General features: G+C 36.6%; 1 protein-coding gene across 3 annotated transcripts in view; it reads left to right on the top strand.

Moving 5' to 3' along the window:
• The window catches only part of AXDND1 (axonemal dynein light chain domain containing 1), a 196,129-nt gene that overhangs the window by 120,797 nt on the left and 56,287 nt on the right, over positions 1–19,045 (top strand). For all 3 annotated transcript variants that reach the window (XM_050766158.1, XM_050766151.1, XM_050766150.1), the window contains 2 exons: positions 6,720–6,919; positions 8,035–8,131. In XM_050766158.1, coding sequence (XP_050622115.1) covers positions 6,720–6,919; positions 8,035–8,131 — 297 coding nt within the window. The remainder of the gene's footprint in view (positions 1–6,719; positions 6,920–8,034; positions 8,132–19,045) is intronic.

Raw genomic sequence — 19,045 nt, 5'->3', positions numbered from 1 at the left:
AGCCCGCCCATGTACTCTACCCATCACAGCCTCCCCAATGCCATTTGCCAGTGTGCACTCACCCATGACCACCCCCTACATTGCTTTGCTAGTGTGGGTGCATGTATTCAGAACTTGCCCCTCCTTCCCCACCAGCTCACATGTGCACATGCACCCTACCATGCCAACTGCTGCCACTGTGAGTGCATCACACTACCTACCCCATAACCAATGCAAAAGTATGCAAGGAGACCGGTGGCCCCACACCCGGTGCTGCACTGCCATTGCCATTGGAGTGTTCATGGGTACAGAGACTGCTAACCTTTTGCCTGCCAGTGCTCCGCCACTGTGCCAACACTGCTGCTGGCATGAAACTACGCATGGATGCCAGCAGACCTGCCTCCCACCTGTGCAGCCACTGCTGCCTTTGTGAATATGTGCACAGAGGTTACCAGTCCTGCGCCTGCCATCACTCTGCCCCCATGCTGATGCCACCACCAGTGTGAACATGCACAGGGACATTGGTGGGCTACTCCCTGCAGCATGCTGCACTGCTACCACTGCAAATGTCCACATCCCTGCCCTCATTAGTGCCCCACCACAGCTGATGAGCATGCACCCTGCTGCACTGCTGCTGCTCCTGGCATGTGTAAGCAAGCACAGATCCCACTGTCACCACCTAATGAATTGCTTTGGCTGGCGTCACCCATTGGAGTATTGTGACTAGTGGTCTGGGAACTCCTTGGCTCTTCCAATACAGTAGGTTCCTAGCCTTGAGGGGCCAGATTACAAAGCTGAGGACCTGATCCCAGACCCTAGAGTTGGAGCATGCAGTCCAGGAGGCCTAAGCTGAGCCTTGGACCCCTAAAGTCTTCCAGAAATGAAGCAGGTTGACTGAACCCACCTTACACCAGAATCAAACCTCCAAGGGTATCAAAGAGGAGGAAAGAGAAAAGAAAATTCATTCTAAGGACAGCAACTTCAAAGACTGAAGGAACATCAGCTCACAAAGATTAGAAAGCACAAGAACTCTGGCAACTCAAGAGTACAGAGTGTCTTCTTACCTCCAAACGACCACACTGTTCCCCAGCAATGTTTCTTAACCAGGCTGACATGACAGAAATAAAATTCAGAATATGTATAGTAACAAAGATTATCAACATACAGGAGAAAGTTGAAACTCAATCCAAAGAATCTAAGGATTACAATAAAATGATACAGGAGCTGACAGATGAAATGGTCATTATAAGAAAGAACCACCAGGCGCGGTGGCTCATACCTGTAATCCCAGCACTTTGGGAGGCTGAGGTGGGTGTATCGACTGAGGTCAGGAGTTCGAGACCAGCCTGACCAACATAGTGAAATCCCATCTCTACTAAAAATACAGAAAATTAGCTGGGCATGGTGGTGGGCACCTGTAATCCCAGCTACTCAGGAGGCTGAAGCAGGAGAATAGCTTGAACCTGGGAGGCGGAGGTTGCAGTGAGCCAAGATCGCGCCATTGCACTCCAGCCTGAGCAACAGGAGTGAAACTCTGTCTCAAAATAAAAAATAAATAAAAAAAAAAAGAACCAAACTAATCTGATGGGAATGAAAAACATACTACGAGAATTTCATAATGCAATTGCAAATATTAACAGCAGAATCAACTAAGCTGAGGAAAAAAAGTCTCAGAGTTTGAAGACTGGCTCTCTGAAATAACTCAGTCAGACAAAAATAAAGAAAAAACAATAAAGATGAATGAACAAAACCTTTGAGAAATCTGAAATTATGTAAAAAGATCAAATCTACAACTCATTGGCATTCCCAAAAGAGAGAGAAACCAAGCAATTTGGAAAGTGTATTTCAGGATATCATGCACGAAAATTTTCACAACCTCGCTAAAGGGGCCAAAATTCAAATTCAGGAAATGCAGAGAGCCCCTGAAAAATACTACAAAAGAAGACTATCCACGAGACACATAGTCATCAGATTCTCCAAAGCTGAAATGAAAGAAAAAATGTTAAAGGTAGGTAGAGAGAATGGGCAGGTCACCTACAAAGCGAACTCCATAAGGCTAACAGCAGACATGTCAGCAGAAATCCTACAAGTCAAAAGAAATTGTGGGCTTACATTCAGCATTCTTAGAAAAGAAATTCCAAACAAGAACTTCATATCTAGCCAAACTGAGCTTCATAAGCAAAGGAGAAATAAGATCCTTTTTAGACAAGCAAATGCTAAGGGAATTTTTGTGACCAGATGTGCCTTACAAGAGGTCCTGAAGAGAGTGCTAAATATGGAAAAGAAAGACCATTACCAGCCACGACAAATACATGCTTAGATATTTAGACTACTATAAAGCAACCAAACAAGTCTGCATAGTAGCCAGCTAACAATATGATGACAGGATCAAATCCACACATATCAATACTAACCTTGAACATAAATGGGCTAAATGCCCCAATTAAAAGGCTGGTGAGGTTTTGGAGAAAAGGGAACTCTTATACACTGCTGGTGGGAATATGTAAATTAGTTCAGCCATTGTGGAAAGCAATTTGTCAATTTCTCAAAGAACTTAGAATTACCATTCTACCCAGAAGTCCCATGATTGGCTCATACCCAAAGGAATAGAAATCATTCTACCATATAGACATGTGCACTCATATGTTCATCATAGCATTATTCACAATAGCAAATACATGAAATCAACCTAAATGCTCCATCAGTGGTAGACTGGGTAAAGCAAATGTGGTACATATTCACCATGGAATACTGTGCACCCAAAAAAGGAATGAGATAATGTACTTTGCAGCAATATGGATGGAGCTGGAAGCCATTATCCTAAGCAAACGGAACAGGAAACCAAATACCACATACTCTCACTTATAAGTGGGAGCTAAACATTGAATACATACGGGCACAAAGAAAGGGAAAACAGACACCGAGGCCTACATGAGGGTGGAGAGTGGGAGGAGGATGAGGATCAAAAACCTACTTATTGGTTATTATGCTTATTACCTGAGTGATGAAATAATTTGTACACCAAACCCCCACAACATGCAATTTACCTGTGTGACAAACCTGCACATGTACCCCTAAACCTAAAATAAAAGTTAAATAAAAATAAATACAGAAAAGTTTGTCTGGGTTTTCACTCACCATTCATTTTCCGTCCTGATCCATGTTCTTACCTCCAGTTTTTTTGTTATTGTTTTTCCTTTCCCTCCTTACTCCATTTTACCTGTGCTGCTTGGCTGTCTAAAACACTGATCTCTAAATGTTTTTTATCATGATTTTTGGTAATGGTTCAAACAGCTGATTGAACAAGCTTCATGATGTTTTATAATTGCAGGTTTAAATTGCAGATTAAACTTGTGATTATAAAGTTATTTGAAGTTTGCTTCTAAATTCAGTTTCCTTCAATACTAATTTTTAATGGAGGTCATTGCTGAAATGATAGCTTAGAAAGAAACATGAATCCAAATTGAAGAAATACATCAGTGGCTGTATTTATTAAATTATAATATTCACTTTTCATTTCCATCAATCAGGCCAGGCGTGATGGCTCATGCCTGTAATTTGGCACTTTGGAAGGCCAAGGTAGGAGGATTACTTTAAGCCCAGGAATTTAAGAACAACCTGGTCAACACAGCAAGACCTCACCTCTACAAAAAATAAAACAATTAGCCAGGCGTGGTGGCACACACCTATAGTCTTGGGAAGCTGAGGTGAGAGGATCACTTGTGCCTGGTAGGTCAAGGGTGCACTGAGCTATGATTGTGCCACTGCACTGCAGCCTGGGAAACAGAGCGAGACTATGTCTCAAAAAAAAAAAAAAAAAAAAAAAAAAAGAAAGAAATTTCAATTCCATCAATCAGTTATGCAAAGGTTTTTTTTTTTAGTTAACTAGTAATTTTTTCTATCATAATGTCAATCAGTTGTTCTTACAGTTGTCTAAAACATTATTCAGTATAGCATTCCTATATTTTAACAAAGTGTTCCCAGCCAATTGAAATGCTGTATATCTAAGATTTTTAAAAAGATGAGAAACGTACTTCCAGATTTTTTATATATATAGATTTTAGACTTTTAAAAGGTGAGCTATGTATCATTTTTAGCAACAAACTCACACCAAGATGGAAATATTTCCTCCTGTCCATTTTCAAAATGACCTCTCCATAGTGTAAGTTTCTTTTGCTCATTGTTAAATTTCACATATATTTGGAAGGGACAAATTAAGTGTGTGTGTGTGTGTGTTTGTACAGATGGGGTTTCACCATATTGCCCAGGCTGGTCTCGAACTCTTGAGCTCAGGCAATCCTCCCACATTGGCCTCCCACAGTGCTGGGATTACAGGCATGAGCCACCATGCCCGGCCTGCTTTTTGTGTGTGTGTGTGTGTGTGTGTGTGTGTGTGTGTGTGTGTGTATGTATGTATTTATTTATTTTGAGATGGAGTCGTGCTCTGTCACCCAGGCTGGAGTGCAGTGGCGCATTCTCAGCTCACTGCAACCTCTGCCTCCTGGGTTCAAGCAATTCTCCTGCCTCAGCCTCCCGAGTAGCTGGGATTCAGGTGCATGCCACCACGCCTGGCTAATTTTTGTATTTTTAGTAGAGACAGGGTTTCACCATCTTGGCCAGGCTGGTCTCGAACTCCTGATCTCATGATCCACCCATCTCGGCCTCCCAAAAGTGCTGAGATTACAGGTGTCAACTACCGTGCCCGGCCTATTTATTTCTTAATATCAGCTAAGAAGTGGCTAAATTAATCACTTGTTATCCCTGAAAAGATTAGTAAATTTGGAAGAAGTCTTTTCATAAAAGAAAAGCAGTTAATTCATCTTAAAATTTCTTTTAAGAATTTTATATAAGAATCACAGTAAATCTATATTTTAGTACAAAAAGTATATTTACTTTCCATCTCATTAAAAAGAATTACATGGCTTTAAGAAAGTGAAAGATATTCTTTATTTTAAATTATTTTAATTTTAAATTTACCTACAGTTTATTGTTTGACCTTGATTCTAGCATTTAATCTCTCTGATATAACTTTTAAATTAAGAGATCTATTTGTGCTTATTTCCTAAGGATAGTCCAAGGATTGATTAATATTTTATATAAGCAAAAATGAGTTATTTCAATGATAGTATAATCTAGGCCATTGGTATATGAAAGAATAGTTGGGGATTTATGCACTTTCACGGAGAAGCAGCAGGGACATAGCTAGTAGAATATGTAAGGGAGTAGTATGTTTTTCCTGTGAAGAAGACTTGCCTTTTTTACTCTTTCTCGGGAAAGTTTGCCCCTTTTCCTGATATGTAAATTCAGGTGTCAAATACATTAATCAACATTGCTTTAGGTCATTAACAACCTTTCCATCTGAATCAAGAAGCAGGAAGTTTGGGTTTTAGTATTGGATGTTATTTTTATTCATTCATTCAAGAAACATTTATTAAGCACTTACTCCCTGGTAAGTACTGTGTGTGGTATGCAGGGATAAGTTGATGGCTCATGTCTTACAGACAGGTGAATTGAGGAGACAGACGTGCAAATGACTATGATAGAGATATGTACAAAGTACTGTAGAAACATGGGAAGGGGAGCAAATTAGAGCCAGTGGAAACTGGTAAGTCTTCTCAGAGTAGATCTTGTTTAAGCCTAGAGAAATACTCCAGAACTAAACAGAGAAAGGGAGTAGGGTATTTGACAAGTATGTTGTGTCTGATTTTTGCATACAGGTTTTTTGTATTTTATTTCTGGGACCCAGCCTCAGCAAATACTGTAATGCAGAGGTTCTCAAACTTTTTCTATTCACAGTGCCCTTTGGGTTTCAATATTTTCACACTCCTAAGTCAAAAGAAATACCTCACAGTTAAGTAGGTTTATTAAATAGGTAGGTTCAAACCGCTTACTAAATATTTAATGTCCTAACAATTTATTAACCATTTGGAAAAGTACTACACATACATTGAAAGAGAAAACCTTTTATTTTATTCTCATTTATTCAATATCGCTTACCAATGTAAGGCATGTACTCGTTGGCATGGTACAGCTTCTCTGACCTTGGAATCAGATTGGATGTTACCACCTTCATTTTCTGTTCCATGTTAATTTTCACAAAGTACTTGTTTTTTTTAATCACACAACCACCAATCAAACCAGTTTCAAAAAGATATGATGTCATCAAAATTAACACAGTGCATCTAAAGTTGAAAACTGTGAACTTTAAGTTCATGCTGTGTCTGGCAGATGTTACATATCACTGTTATTTCCCTCAATTTAAAATCCTATGGCATCCTTTCGAGTTTGCTGTGGAGCCCTGGAATGCCTTGATGTACAATTTGAGAATTGTAGCTTTAATAGGTTATTATCTATGACCAGTCTAAAGAAGAGATTAGTAGCTGGGCGTGTAGTTCACGCCTGTAATCCTAGCACTTTGGGAGGCTGAGGTGGGCAGACTGCTTCATCCCAGCAGTTCAAGATCGGCCTGGGCAACATGATAAAGCCCATTGAGCCCATGGTAAAGACCCGGTCTCAAAAAAATTAAATAAACAAATATCAATAAAAAAAGAGAGTAGCTTAATGTCGTATAGTGAGCAAAAGAAAATAGGGTCATGCTAGCTGATGATTTGATTTCATTAAGAATTGTAATGTTGAAAGTTGGACACAGGCACGATCATTTCTATTTTAAAATTTGGTGTGGTTTTTACTATTTGATTTACTTAAAGTGGGTCATTTGTATTATACTCATTTTTTAACAGATGGATGAGTTACATATATCTATGATCCAGTGGATGGTAAACTTGCTGATTTTAATGATACCCAACTTTACTGACCAAGACTGTCTCCTGAAGTTGGAGGAGGAAAGTGCTGAGAAACACGACATAGAAGTTGCGCGATTAGAGCTAGATGCGATTGAACTGACAAGGAAGTTGTACCAATACTCCCGCTATTTGAGCAGGTGAAGCTATCTGGTTATTTTATTGTCGCTCTTTTGAAGAATTGAATGTTGCATAAAACAGAGAAGAGACAGTGAAGTAGTAGCAATAGGAGTTATTTTAAAACCTTGAAAGAAATACTAGTTCAGTTTTTCAGCTAGCTTTAACACCATGACCAGTTATAATATGAGATTTTGGGTTTTCTTTTGAAAACTGTCAGCATGGGCAGGATGAGAAGTGTGTGTATGTGAGAGTAAGAATTAGGAAAAAAGGACTCACTTTCTTGCATAAATAAGACACATCTTACACTTTTGCACATACTGGTGAGGGAGTGGATTTAAGAAGAATATTGTAATTTCCTATGTGCTGTCATGTATTTTTTTAGACGGAGTTTTCTTCTGTCACTGAGGCTGGAGTGCAGTGGCGTGATCTCGGCTCACTGCAGCCTCCACCTCCTAGGCTCAAGAGATTCTCATGCCTCAGCCTCCTGAGTAGCTGGGATTTACAGGCGTGCACTACCACCCCTGGGTAATTTTTGTATTTTTAGTAGAGACGGAGTTTCGCCATGTTGGCCAGGCTCGTCTCAAACTCCTGATCTCAAGTGATCCGCCCACCTCGGCCTCCCAAAGTGCTGGAATTACAGCCGTGAGACACCATGCCTGGCTCTGAATGTATACTTTTCTGTGCTTCACTAAGTGCCAACCAAAACATCTTTTTACAAAATGGAAAAACAAAAACAAAAACAAAAAACCCACAAGCCCTTATATCTGAAAAGCTGGATTTCCACTGAATAAAGATGAAGTCTGGAAAATTATAATCTATTAACTAAGATGCAAGCTTGATGCTATGATTACTTTAAATTCAGGAAGTAGCTCTTACAATCTAAGCAAATTTTCCCTTCATTTCAATTCAGTATTACCAAGGGTCAAGAATAAGAGGGATGGAAGGAAGAAGGAGGACAAGGGTAAGAAACTGAGGAGACAAATTATTCTCCTTGGTGAGTCAGTAGCTGAGTTATTATGGTGAACTTCCACTGTGTCTGGATTTTTAACATTTTAAACTTAGAAGAAGAACCAACAATAAATAGATTATGCTGAGTATGTATGTTCTCTTTTTCTTTTCTTCCCTCTTTTTGCAGTTCTTGCGAAGGGGTGGTAACAGCAATGGCTCTGAGTAAATCCACTACCTCACACAGAAATGCTACTGAAGACCTTTATGAGGTGGATAAGTTGAAGGTAATAACTGTTTTCCCCTTAGTTTTGTTTTTGTTTTGTTTTTATCAGATTTTTGAGGTTCAATTGATGTACAATAAACTCACATATTTAAAGAATACAATCTTATAAATTCTAAAATATGTATATACTCATAAAAATGGTTAATAAAAACTAAAAATAGGGAACATATCAAACACACCCAGAGTTTCCTTGTACTCCTCTTTTATTTATCCTTCCAGCCTCATCTTGTCACCAGTGTCTGATCTACTACCTAACACCAAAGATTATTTTTTATTTTCTAGAATTTATAAAAGTGGAATTATGAAGAATGTACTCTTTTTTTGTCTGACTTCTTTCACTAAGCATGATTACTTAGAGGTTCATATTGTTGTTTTCATCAACTACTTATGCTTTTTAGTGCTGAGTAGTATTTCATTGTGTAGATAGACACAATTTATTTATCTAGTCTCAAATATGCATTTGAGTTGTTTCCAGTTTTAAATTATTACTAGATAACTTCAGTGCATATTCATATATTAAGTCTTTGAATGGACATATACTTTCACTTCCCTTCGGTTGATATCTAGGAATGGAATGGCTGAGTCACATGGAATGTGTGTTTAACTTTTAAAGAAACGGTCAAACTGCCTTCCAAAGTGGCTAACGGGTACAAAAGTGCAGTTAGATAGAAGGAATAAGTTCTAGTATTCAATAGTACATTAGGGAAATTATAGTTAACAATAATTCATTGTATATTTCAAAATAGCTAGAAGAGAAGAATTGGCTGTCTCCAACACAAAGAAAAGATAAATGTTTGAGGTGATGGATACCCCCGTTACCCTGCTTTGATCTTTGCACATTGTACACATGCATCAAGATATCGTATGTACTCCAAAATATATATACAAATATGATATATCAATTTCTTAAAAAGTAGTTAAACCATTTTTACACTCTTGCCAGCAGTATCTGAGAGTTCCAGTTGCTTTACATACTCACTGACACTTGATATAGTCAGTCTTTTAAAAATTTTTTATATAGAGTCTCGCTCTGTTGCCCAGGCTGGAGTGCAGTGGCGTGATCTTTGCTCACTGCAACCTCTGCCTCCTGGGTTCAAGAAATTCTCCTGCCTAAGCCTCCTGAATAGCTGAGACTACAGGCCTGCGCCACTATGCCTGGATTACAGTTGTGAGCCACTGCACCTGGCTGATATAGTCAGTCTTTTAAAATTCTACATTCTTATAAATGAGTAGTGGGATGTTACTGTGGTTTTAATTTGCATTTTCTTAATGACCAATGATGTTGAACTTCTTTTCATGTGTGTATGTGTAATCCATGTGTTTTCTGTGGTGTAATGTCTGTTCAAATCTTTGACTCATTTAGTATTGATTTGTTTGTTTCCTTGTTATTGAGTTGAGACAGCTGTTTTTTTCTGGATACCAAGTCTTTTATCAGATACATGATTTTAAAATATCTTCTCTTAGTCTGTGATTTGTCTTTTCTTCTCTTAATAGCGTCTTTTTTTTTTTTTCCCCCTGAGACAGTATTTTACTATGTTGCCCAGGCTAGACTTGAACTCCTGGGCTCAAGTGATCTTCCCACCTGAGTCTCCAGAGTAGCCAGGATTACAGACATGAACCATCATGCCCAGTTATAGTGTCTTTCAAAGAGGGAAGTTCTTAATTTTGATGAAGTTCAATCTCTGATTTTTTTCTTTTATAGACCTTGCTTTTGGTATTCTATCTAAGGAAATTTTTGCATAATAACATCATAAAGATTTTCTCCTATGTTTTCTTCTAGAAGTTTTGGAGTTTTAGGCATTATATTCAAGTCTATGACCCATTTTGAGTTAATTTTTTTAAAAAAATAGGGTGCTGGGTATGGATTCAAGTTCATTTTGTGGCATTTGGATATCCAATTGTTTTAGCACCATTTACTGAAAAAGCTGTCCTTTCTCTATTGAGATGCCTTTGTATCTTGATTGAAAACTTATTAACCATATATGTCTTGGTATTATTCTGGACACTCTGTTGTGTTCTGTTGATCCATTTGTCAACATTGTCACCGTCTCCAAACTGCCTTCATTACTATTGTTTTGTAGTGAGTTTTAAAATCAGGTAATATAAATCCTCCAAAAATTTTTTTTCAAGATCAAGCTATTCTAGTTCCTTTGCTTTCCATATGAATTTTATAATTAGGCTATCAATTTCCTCAAGAAAGCCTGCTGGGATTTTAATTGATATTATACCTATTGATCAGTTTGTGGAGAATCGACATCTTAACAATATGGAGTCTTTAAATCTGTGAACATGGTTTATCTCTTCATTTATTTGTCTTCTTTATTTCTTTAAGCAAAGTTTTATAGTTTTCAGTGTATAGATCTTACATATTGTTTGTCAGATTTATCCCTAAGTATTTCATATTTTGGTGCTACTATAAATGGTATTCTTTTATAATTATAATTTCTTATTATTCATTACTAATATATAGAATTACAGTGGGGTTTTAATACATTAATCTCATATCCTGTGACCTTGCTGAAATCACTTATTTCTTCTACGAGGTTTTTTTTTATTTATTTTGTTTTTTCAGATTCGTTGGGATTTTTAATATACAGTCATGCAGTCATGTTATCTGCAGATAGGGACAGTTTTATTTCTTCCTTTACAATCTATATGTATTTTTTCTTTTTCTTGCCTTACTGCACTAATAAGACTCTATAATACTAGGTTGAAAAAATAATGAGAGCAGATATCCTTGCCTTGGTCCATCTTAGGGAAAAAGTATTAATTTGGTCCTCTTTAAGTATAATGCTAGCTACAGGTTTTTTTTTATAGATACCCTTTATTAGATTGAGGAAATTCTTCTTTACTTCATGTTTGCTGAAAATCCTTTTTTTTTTTTAGTCAGTAATGGATGTTATCAAATCCTTTCACTGCATCTATTGAGATGCTCATGAGTTGTCTTTTTCAGTGTGTTAATATAGTGAATTACATTTATTGATTTTTAAATTGAATGTTAAACCAGTATTGTATTCCTGGGATAAACTCCACTTTATCATGATGTATTGTCCTTCTTATATGTTGCAAATTCAATTGATGGATTGTTTAGAATTTTTGCACTGATGTTCATAAAGGATATTTATTATATAGTTTTATTTTGTAATATCTTTGTTTGGTTTTGATATCAGGGTAATGCTGGCCTTTTAAAATGAGTTAAGAAGTGTTTCTTACTCTTCTGTTTTAGAAAATAATATGTGTAGAATTGTTTTATTTCTTCTATAGACGTTTGGTAGAATTCACCAGTGAAGCATCTTGGCATTGTGGGAAAGTTTTTAAGTAACGAATATAGAGCTATCTAATTTCTTTAACAAGTTTAAATAAATTTATCACATATAGAGCTATTATTTCCTTTTCTTGAGTGAGCTTTGGACTTGTAAGGAATTTGCAATTTCATCTAAGTTGTCTAATTTATTGTCATGCAATTGCTCACAATATTCCCTTGTTATCTTTTTAATAATTGTAGGATGACCACTCTCTCATTCTGTTATGGAAATTTTGAATCCTCTCTTTTGTTGTCTTCATGAATCCACACAAAGATTGTCCAGTTTTCTTGATCTCAAAGAACCAGATTTTGCTTTCATTGATTTTTCTCCACAATTTTTCTGTTTTCTATGTCCTTAATTTCCAGTCTAGTCTTTATTGTTTTTATTTTCTTATTCTGGGTTTAATTTGTTCTTCATTTTCTAGTTTCTTAAAATGTAGCTGAGATTATTGATTTGAGACCTTTTTACCTCCTCCCCTCCAACCCCCTGTAGGCATTTAGTACTACAAACTTTCTCCTTTAGCTGCATCTCACAGATTTTGATATGTTGTGTTCTTATTTTAATTCCATGTAAGATACATTTTAATATCCATTTTGCATTCTTCTTTCATCCATGGGTTATTTAGAAGTATATTTAGTTCCCAAATATTTGAGTATTTTCCAGAGCTCTTCTGCTATTGATTTGTAATATGATTTCATTGTGGTCAGAGAACATACTTTGTACCACTTACATCCTTTCCAATGTATTGAGACTTGTTTGAGAACCTAGAATATGATCTGTCTTGGTAACTGTTCCATGTACAACTGAGAAGAATATTTATTCTGTTATTGATGGAGTTCAAATCAAATTGGTTGATACTCTTATTTAAGTGTCCTATATCCTTATTGATTTTCTGTCTACTTGATCCATCAGTTATTTGGAGAGGAGTATTGAAACCTTAACTATAATTATGTTTTGTCTATTTTCTTGGAGTTCTATCAGTTTTTGCTTCGTGTATTTTGAAGCTATGTTATTAAGTGCAAATACATTTAGAGTGAACTGACTCTTTATCATTATGAAATTACTCTCTTAACACTGCATCTCCATAGACACAGAAAAGGCTTTCAATAAAATCCAATATCCTTTCATGATAAAAACCCTCAACAGACTAGACATTGAAGGAACATACCTCAAAATAATAAGAGTCATCTATGACAAACCCATAGCCAACATCGTACTGAATGGGCAATAGCTTGAACCATTCCCCTTGAAAAATGGAACAAGACAAGGATGCTCAGTCTTACTATTCCTATTCAACATAGCTCTGGAAGTCCTAGCCAGAGCAGTTAGGCAAGAGAAAGAAATAAAATGCCTCCAACTAGGAAAAGAAGAAGTCAAACTATCTCTCTTTGCCGATGATAGGATTCTATACCTAGAAAATCTTAAAGACTCTGCCAAAAGTCTCCTAGAATTGATAAACAACTTTAGTAAAGTTTAGGATACTAAGTCAATATACAAAATCAATAGTATTTCTATACACCAATAATGTTCAGGCTGAGAATGAAATCAAGAACACAGTTCCACTTTTAATAGCCACAAGAAAATCAAATCAAATACGTAGGAATACATCTAGCCAAGGAGGTGAAAGGTCTCTACAAGAAGAACTACAAAACACTGCTGAAAGAAATCAGAGATGACACCAATTAATGGAAAAACATTTCATGCTCATGGATAAGAAGAATCAATATCATAAAAATGGGCATACTGCCCAAAGCAGTTTACAAATTCAGTTCTATTCCTATCAAACTATCGATGTCATTCTTCACAGAATTTGAAAAAATATTAAAAATTCTTATGAAACTGAAAGAGAGCCCACATAGCCAAAGAAGTCCTGAGCAAAAGGAACAAAGCTGGAGGCATCACACTACCTTACTTCAAACTATATAATAAAGTAACCAAAACAGCATGGTACTGGTACAAAAACAGACATGGAGACAAATGGAACATAATAGAAAACTTAGAAATATAGCCTCACACCTACCAACCATCTGATCTTCAACAAGGCTGACAAAAACTAGCAAGGGGGAAAAGACTCACTATTCATTAAATGGTGCTGGGATAACTGGATTAAAGATTTATTTGTAAGACATCAAACTACACAAATCCTGGAAGACAAGACTAGAAAATTCTCTTCTGACATTGGCCTTGGCAAATAATTTTTGGCTAAGTCTCCAAAAGCAGTAGCAACAAAAACAAAAATAGACAAGTGGGTCCTAATTAAAGAACATCTGCACAGAAAGGAAACTGTCATTAGAAAAACAGAAAACCTCCAAAATAGGGGAAGATATTTGCAAACTATGTGTCTGACAAAGGCCTAATACCTAGAATCTGTAGGGAACTCAAACAAATCTACAAGCAAAAACCAAATAGCCCACTTAAAAATGGGCAAAAGACACGAACAGATATTTCTCAAAAGAAGATACACAGTGGCCAACAAACATATGAAAAAATTCTCAGCATCACTAATCATCAGAGAAATACAAATCAAAACCACAATGATATACTATCTGACACCAGTCAGAATAGCTATTATTAAAAAGTCAAGAAAAACAACAGATGCTAGTGAGGCTGCAGAGAAAAAGGAATACTGTTAATTCACTCTTGGTGGCAATGTAAATTAGTCTAGCCATCATGGAAAGCAGTCTGGAGATTTCTCAATAAACTTAAAACAGAGCTATGGTTCAACACAGCAATCCCATTACTGTGTACATACCAAAAGAAAATAAATCATTCTATCAAAAAGACGTATGCACTCACATGTTCATTGCTGTGCTATTCGCAAGAGCAAACAATAATAGACCAAAGCTGGAAACAACCTAAATGTCCGTCAATTGCTGACTAGATTAAAAAAAGGCAGTATATTTATATAACAGAACATTATTTGGCAGTAAAAAAGAAGCACTGATACATGCAACAACATGGAAGAACCTTGAAAACACGCTGAGTGAAAGAAGTCAGTAACATATTGTGATGTTTCGAAAGACCACATATTATTTTATGCACATAAACTATTTCAAAAGACCAATATATTGTATTATTTTATTCACATAAAATGCCCAGCATAGGCAAATCTATAGAGACAGAAAGATTAGTGGCTGCCTGGAGCTCGTAAAGGAGGGGCAGGAATGGGAAATGAACAACTGCTAACAGGTACAGGCTTTCTTTTTTATTTATTTTTATTTATTTATTATTATTATACTTTAAGTTGTAGGGTACATGTGCATAACGTGCAGGTTTGTTACATATGTATACTTGTGCCATGTTGGTGTGCTGCACCCATCAACTCATCATTTACATCAGGTATAACTCCCAATGCAATCCCTCCCCCCTCCCCCCCTCCCCATGATAGGCCCCTGTGTGTGATGTTCCCCTTCCTGAGTCCAAGTGATCTCATTGTTCAGTTCCCACCTATGAGTGAGAACATGCGGTGTTTGGTTTTCTGTTCTTGTGATAGTTTGCTAAGAATGATGGTTTCCAGCTGCATCCATGTCCCTACAAAGGACGCAAACTCATCCTTTTTGATGGCTGCATAGTATTCCATGGTGTATATGTGCCACATTTTCTTAATCCAATCTGTCACTGCTGGACCTTTGGGTTGATTCCAAGTCTTTGCTATTGTGAATAGTGCTGCAATAAACATACGTGTGCATGTGTCTTTATAGCAGCATAATTTATAATCCTTTGGGTATATACCCAGTAATGGGATGGCTGGGTCATATGGTACATCTAGTTCTAGATCCTTGAGGAATCGCCATACTGTTTTCCATAATGGTTGAACTAGTTTACAATCCCACCAACAGTGTAAAAGTGTTCCTATTTCTCCACATCCTCTCCAGCACCTGTTGTTTCCTGACTTTTTAATGATCGCCATTCTAACTGGTGTGAGATGGTATCTCATTGTGGTTTTGATTTGCATTTCTCTGATGGCCAGTGATGATGAGCATTTTTTCATGTGTCTGTTGGCTGTATGAATGTCTTCTTTTGAGAAATGTCTGTTCATATCCTTTGCCCACTTTTTGATGGGGTTGTTTGTTTTTTTTTGTAAATTTGTTTGAGTTCTTTGTAGGTTCTGGATATTAGCCCTTTGTCAGATGAGTAGATTGCAAAAATTTTCTCCCATTCTGTAGGTTGCCTGTTCACTCTGATGGTAGTTTCTTTTGCTGTGCAGAAGCTCTTTAATTTAATGAGATCCCATTTGTCAATTTTGGCTTTTGCTGCTGTTGCTTTTGGTGTTTTAGACATGAAGTCTTTGCCCATGCCTATGTCCTGAATGGTACTACCTAGGTTTTCCTCTAGGATTTTTATGGTATTAGGTCTAACATTTAAGTCTCTAATCCATCTGGAATTAATTTTCATATAAGGAGTAAGGAAAGGATCCAGTTTCAGCTTTCTACTTATGGCTAGCCAATTTTCCCAGCACCATTTATTAAATAGGGAATCCTTTCCCCATTTCTTGTTTCTCTCAGGTTTGTCAAAGATCAGATGGCTGTAGATGTGTGGAATTATTTCTGAGGACTCTGTTCTGTTCCATTGGTCTATATCTCTGTTTTGGTACCAGTACCATGCTGTTTTGGTTACTGTAGCCTTGTAGTATAGTTTGAAGTCAGGTAGCATGATGCCTCCAGCTTTGTTCTTTTGACTTAGGATTGTCTTGGAGATGCGGGCTCTTTTTTGGTTCCATATGAACTTTAAAGCAGTTTTTTCCAATTCTGTGAAGAAGCTCATTGGTAGCTTGACTACTGGGTACATAACGAAATGAAGGCAGAAATAAAGATGTTCTTTGAAACCAATGACAACAAAGATACAACATACCAGAATCTCTGGGACACATTTAAAGCAGTGTGTAGAGGGAAATTTATAGCACTAAATGCCCACAAGAGAAAGCAGGAAAGATCTAAAATTGACACTCTAACATCACAATTAAAAGAACTAGAGAAGCAAGAGCAAACACATTCGAAAGCTAGCAGAAGGCTAGAAATAACTAAGATCAGAGCAGAACTGAAGGAGATAGAGACACAAAAAACTCTCCAAAAAATCAATGAATCCAGGAGTTGGTTTTTTGAAAAGATCAACAAAATTGACAGACCACTAGCAAGACTAATAAAGAAGAAAAGAGAGAAGAATCAAATCGACGCAATTAAAAATGATAAAGGGGATATCACCACCGACCCCACAGAAATACAAACTACCATCAGAGAATACTATAAACACCTCTACGCAAATAAACTGGAAAATCTAGAAGAAATGGATAATTTCCTGGACACTTACACTCTTCCAAGACTAAAACCAGGAAGAAGTTGAATCCCTGAATAGACCAATAGCAGGCTCTGAAATTGAGGCAATAATTAATAGCCTACCAATCAAAAAAAGTCCAGGACCAGATGGATTCACAGCTGAATTCTACCAGAGGTACAAGGAGGAGTTGGTACCATTCCTTCTGAAACTATTCCAATCAATAGAAAAAGAGGGAATCCTCCCTAACTCATTTTATGAGGCCAACATCATCCTGATACCAAAGCCTGGCAGAGACACAACTAAAAAAGAGAATTTTAGACCAATATCCCTGATGAACATCGATGCAAAAATCCTCAATAAAATACTGGCAAACCGGATTCAGCAACACATCAAAAAGCTTATCCACCATGATCAAGTGGGCTTCATCCCTGGGATGCAAGGCTGGTTCAACATTCGCAAATCAATAAACATAATCCAGCATATAAACAGAACCAAAGACAAGAACCACATGATTATCTCAATAGATGCAGAAAAGGCTTTTGACAAAATTCAACAGGCCTTCATGCTAAAAACGCTCAATAAATTCGGTATTGATGGAACGTACCTCAAAATAATAAGAGCTATTTATGACAAACCCACAGCCAATATCATACTGAATGGGCAAAAACTGGAAAAATTCCCTTTGAAAACTGGCACAAGACAGGGATGCCCTCTCTCACCACTCCTATTCAACATAGTGTTGGAAGTTCTGGCTAGGGCAATTAGGCAAGAGAAAGAAATCAAGTGTATTCATTTAGGAAAAGAAGAAGTCAAACTGTCCCTGTTTGCAGATGACATGATTGTATATTTAGAAAACCCCATTGTCTCAGCCCAAAATCTCCTTAAGCTGATAAGCAACTTCAGCAAAGTCTCAGGATACAAAATTAATGTGCAAAAATCACAAGCATTCTTATACACCAGTAACAGACAAACAGAGAGCCAAATCAGGAATGAACTTCCATTCACAATTGCTTCAAAGAGAATAAAATACCTAGGAATCCAACTTACAAGGGATGTAAAGGACCTCTTCAAGGAGAACTACAAACCACTGCTCAGTGAAATAAAAGAGGACACAAACAAATGGAAGAACAGGTACAGGCTTTCTTTGGGCCTGATGAAAATATTCTAGGATTAGATTGTAGCGATGGTTGCACAACTTTGTGAATAACTAAAAACCATTAAATTATACACTTTCAATGGGTGTATCGTATGTTTTTGAAAACCTGACTAAAAAGATGATCAAGAGAGCCCAAAATTGGTCTGCTAAAAGAGTAAAATTGGGAAGCTTTTGGCGAGATTAATTAAGACAAAAAGATGCAAAAAAATATATCAAGAATGTGTAATTCAGATGATTCAGATATTCAAAAAATAGTAGGAAGAGATTATGAAGGACATTATCACAAACATTTGAAAACTTAGATGAAATGGACAAATAAATATAACCCAGAAGACTTGAGAATAAATTAAAAACCCAACTAGTCCTATAACCATTAAGGGAATTAGTCAAAAATCTTCCCCCAAAAGATGCTCTAGGTGTAGACAGCTTCAACAGCAAGCCTATCAAACATTTAAGAAATAAATAATTCTATTCTTATACAGACTCTTTCAGGGTCTAAAGAAGAGGGAATACTTTTTATACAAAAACCCAAAAGGCATTGTGCAAGAAAGGGAAATTACAGACCAGTCTCATGTGGAATACAAAATCCTAAACAAAATACAGGCAAATCAAATCCAGCAGTAAATGAGAGGGGTAATACATTATGAACATGTTAACTTTATTCTAGGAATGCAAGTTAGTAATATAACTTCTGTAATGTATCTGTAGGTACGCTGGATACAACCCAATTAATAAAAAATTAATGGCATATATATATAACATATATATGTGTGTGTGTATATAAATATAGATTGCCATTAATTGCAGGGTACATTGTGTGTGTGTATATGTATATATATGTTATGCCTGCTAGCATTAAGTAGTTCTAAAATGAAACACAAAAGGTAATATTTATGATAATTTCAAAATATAAATTACTTAGGAATAAATCTAATAAAAGTTGATCAGTTCCTTTCTGGAGTATAGTTCAAACATTATTTGAGAAACATTAAAACACCTAAATGAAGATACACCATGTTCATGAACTGGAAGACTCTATATTGTAAAGACGTCAATTTTCCTCAGAGAGAGGAGAATGTAGCGGTCCTGTCCAATACAGTAGCCACTAGCCACATATTGCTATTTACATTTGAATTTATTTTTATTTTTATTTTTTGAGACAAAATCTGGCTCTGTTGCC

This window comes from Macaca thibetana, chromosome 1 (genome assembly GCF_024542745.1).
Source record: "Macaca thibetana thibetana isolate TM-01 chromosome 1, ASM2454274v1, whole genome shotgun sequence".
Lineage (NCBI taxonomy): Eukaryota > Metazoa > Chordata > Mammalia > Primates > Cercopithecidae > Macaca > Macaca thibetana.
Note: the sequence above shows the minus strand (reverse complement) of the source record. Positions and strands in the feature narration are given on the sequence as shown.